General features: G+C 31.6%; 1 protein-coding gene across 1 annotated transcript; it reads left to right on the top strand.

Annotated features, from left to right (window-relative positions):
* Positions 1 to 377: 377 nt before the first annotated feature.
* Positions 378 to 2,204, top strand: LOC135961212 (E3 SUMO-protein ligase ZBED1-like). The gene has a single exon (XM_065512707.1). The coding sequence runs from the start codon at positions 378 to 380 to the stop codon at positions 2,202 to 2,204; it is 1,827 nt and encodes a 608-aa protein (XP_065368779.1).
* The last annotated feature ends 1,697 nt before the right edge of the window (positions 2,205 to 3,901 follow it).

Genomic DNA, 3,901 nt, shown 5'->3' with positions numbered 1-3,901 from the left:
TAGCGATGAAAACACATGAGGCGGACTATCGTCATTTTTTATTTTTTTTTTCAGAAATTCATTATGCATTGTTGTTGGTTGTGTTTGGACGAAGCATAGCAAACACACGTGTTTCAAAGTCAAAAATTTTTAAGTCTTAAAAGAAAAAACAAATGTATGTGTGCTTAAAATTCAAAAAATTCTTAGCTACTCATTTTTGAATGTGAGTATAAAACAAAAAATTAGCTAATTCTTCTGAACCCTGGAAAACGACCCATTTAATTAAATTTAAACTTGCTGTTAGAGCAAATTTTGTTGTTTTTCGTGTTATTTAATTTAATTTTTTTTATATTGATATACTTTTCTTAATTTGTAATATATTTTTAATTCAAACTAAGATGTCGGAAAAAAGAAAACATAGTGCCATATGGTTGCATTTCTCTGAAGATGGAAATAAAAGAGCCAAATGCAACTATTGTAAAACAAGTTTAAGTACTTCAGGAGGTTCACATGGAAATCTTTCTCGACATATGAAGTCAAAGCATCCACTTACCCAATTGAATTTGGAGAGGCAGGCTTCTACTCCAATTTCAACAGAAATTTTAGAGTCGGATGTGATACATGTTGACCAACCATCCACCAGCACACAAATTCGTGCACAAACATCACAATCTCAATCAATTACAAACTTTTTCCGCAAGCCACCTCCAGTTCGTAAAGTCGAACAGATCGACAAACAAGTCTTAAAAATGGTAGCTAAAGGACACCATGCTTTACGAATTGTAGAGGAACTGGAATTTAAAAAGCTCATCGAGGTTGTTTCACAGTGTCCGGGATATACGCTACCAACTAGAAAAACGCTGTCAAATAACATTTTACCAACTGTATATAATGAAATTTTATCAAATGTAAAAATTCAACTTGTAACAGCTACAGCCGTTTGCCTTACAACCGATGGGTGGACATCAAAAACCAATGTCAGCTATTTGGCAGTTACGGCGCATTATATTGACGATGATACTAATCTAAAATCGCATTTAATTGCATGCGATGAATTTGGCGAAAGGCATACTGCTGAAAATTTGACAAATTATTTAGAAAAAATCATGTCAGATTTTGAAATTAATAATAAAATAACTGCGGTGGTGAGTGACAATGCGGCAAATATAACAGCAGCAATTCGACAGGGACAGTGGAAGGGCATCGCATGTTTCGCTCACAGCTTAAACCTAATAGCCCAAGCTGCAGTAGCAGAGGTGGGTGATACAATGACAAAAATAAAAAGAATTGTTGAATACTTTCATAGGAGTTCACAAGGTTTGAAAAAGTTGATTGAAACACAAAAACAAATGCAACTTCCTGAACTGAAACTAAAACAAGACGTTGTCACTCGTTGGAACTCCACGTATGACATGCTTCAAAGAATTGTCTGCATAAAAGATGCTGTTATTTCCACATTGGCATTAAATCGTCCTGATTTATCCCTGCCATTGGACGAATGGGTACTTTTAGATGAAATAATTCTAATATTGAAACCTTTTTATGAAGTAACCAAGGAAATTTCTGCAGAAAAAAACGTAACGCTTTCTAAGGTCACAGTTTTATGCAATCTATTAGAATCTAAGATATCCAGGTGCAATTCTTCAAATGAACGAATAATAGCCATGAGTCGTATAATTAAAAATGGACTTATTACTCGCTTTGGAGAATTGGAGAGAAGTCAACTATACGCTGAGAGTACTATTCTCGACCCTAGGTTCAAAAGAAATGGCTTTAAAAACGTTTCTATGTATGAGAGTGCTGTTAGAGTCCTCCGAAACCAAATAATTCTTATTAGACTGCAAAACAGCGAAACTACAGAAGAATCCTGCCCGGAAATGATTGCTAGCAATGATGAAGAATCTAGTATATGGAATGAATATGATTATGACTTTAATAAAACAGTAAGGCCTGAAAATAATATTGCTGCTGGAATTAGGGAGTTCGACAAGTACTTAAACGAGGAATATTTAGATAGAAAAAAAGATCCTCTCACATGGTGGAAAGAACGTAAACAACTTTATCCACGAGTTTACATTTACGCTTTAAAAAGGCTTTGTATAGTAGCCACATCGGTGCCATGTGAGCGTATATTTTCTGCCACAGGCCAAATAATAAACGAAAGACGCACTCTACTAAAACCCAATAAGGTTTCAAGCTTGGTATTTTTACACAATAATATGTAACTTTTTTAATTTTTATGTATGCATATATTATTAATTTACTTTTCTACTAAAATTTTACTTATTTACATTCTAAACATTGAACTTATGTAATAAATGTGTACATATATTATTTGTTAAAATGCCTTTTTTAAATGTTAAATATGAATGTAATATTTTTTTATAAAATATAAATGAAAATATGTAAGACTGAATTTTTAATTTTTTTTAATAAATATACATATGAATTTCTAATTTGTTTTAATAAATATACATATGAATTTTTAATTTGTTTTAATAAATATACATATGAATTTTTCTTCGCTACTCTAATTTTGAAATGTAATTGCTTTTCTTTAATTTACACAAAAATAGTACTTCCAGTAACGGGTGGAAGGATATTTTTCTCTGGGGTGTGTTGAATATAGCGTGAGTTAAAATACTCACAAATATAACCCATAACTGAAAAGTTTTTAAAATAATATTAAATACAAACAACAATATAAAAGATCTGAAATTTAGAGGATCAAAACTCGTGCATTTTCTGCTTAAAAAATATTGTCTAAACATTTAGTTAGCATATGAAATTAGAAATATTAAAAAAAAATTCACTCTCATTTCCGAAAAAATATTAATTTAAATAAAATAAAATTTTATTTTTTAAAATTAAAATTTAAATTTTTATCAGTTATTTCAAACCCATAAATCTCTAATTGTCAAAAGAATGTGTGTTTTTATAACTAACAACAGAGATATTTGATTTAATTCACTACAAGCAACTCACAAAATGAGATAGTCATTATACAACATACTGAACTAATGAGCTAAAAGAGCGACCTAGTTCATTTGAGTGAGCTGAGCTGAAAAGAGCGCTCACTTTACTGAGCTAGTAAACCCAACTCTACCACTCAATGTTTTTTTATACACGTTTATAAATTCTCAGAAATACAGACACAATTTGTAATGTACACGAATCTACTTGAAAAATCACAACACACTTTAAGGCACTCAGTTGATGTTTATTCGAAAAGCGTGTCTGATAAACTCACTAACGACTGCAATATCTGCCACTATTTATAACACTGCCATCTAGATTGCTTTTTAACTGTCAAAGTTCGAATATTATACATCATACGCCGTAAGCACCGATGTCAATATCACGCCGCTTGAATTCGTCTATCAGCCTCTTCTGCAATTCTGCCTTGTTACCTACTGTTGGTAGCTCCAACTTACTCAATTCTTTCTTGAGTTGTTCAACTTTTAGTTCCTCAAACTTCATGCTTATTAATTTGCAATCCCACTTCAGACACCAATTGTTACGTTTTAACGTTTTCAAAACGTTTGGTTTATTTCCTTTAAATAAACCGGATACTTTTGATTGCAAATAAAAGCCGTTTAGTAGTTTGAAAATTGTAACAACTCTTTATTTCTTTGAAATGTACAACAACAGAATTAAATAGCCACTCAATGTTTTTTTATATACGTTTATAAATTCTCAGAAATACAGACACAATTTATAATGTACACGAATTTACTTGAAAAAACACAAAACACTTTAAGGCACTCAGTAGATGTTTATTCGAAAAGCGTCTCTGATAAACTCACTAACGACTGCAACCTCTGCCACTATTTATAACACTGCCATCTGCACTCTAGATTGCTTTTTAACTGTGAAAGTTCGAATATTCTAGATCATACGCCATCTGTGGTGTACTTTCTAC

Source organism: Calliphora vicina, chromosome 5 (assembly GCF_958450345.1).
Source record: "Calliphora vicina chromosome 5, idCalVici1.1, whole genome shotgun sequence".
Lineage (NCBI taxonomy): Eukaryota > Metazoa > Arthropoda > Insecta > Diptera > Calliphoridae > Calliphora > Calliphora vicina.
This window is presented reverse-complemented; position numbering and strand designations above follow the sequence as displayed.

What these genes read in the sequence shown, in the direction of transcription:
- LOC135961212 (XM_065512707.1), top strand. Translation starts at nt 378, where the DNA reads ATGTCGGAAAAAAGAAAACATAGTGCCATATGGTTGCATTTCTCTGAA.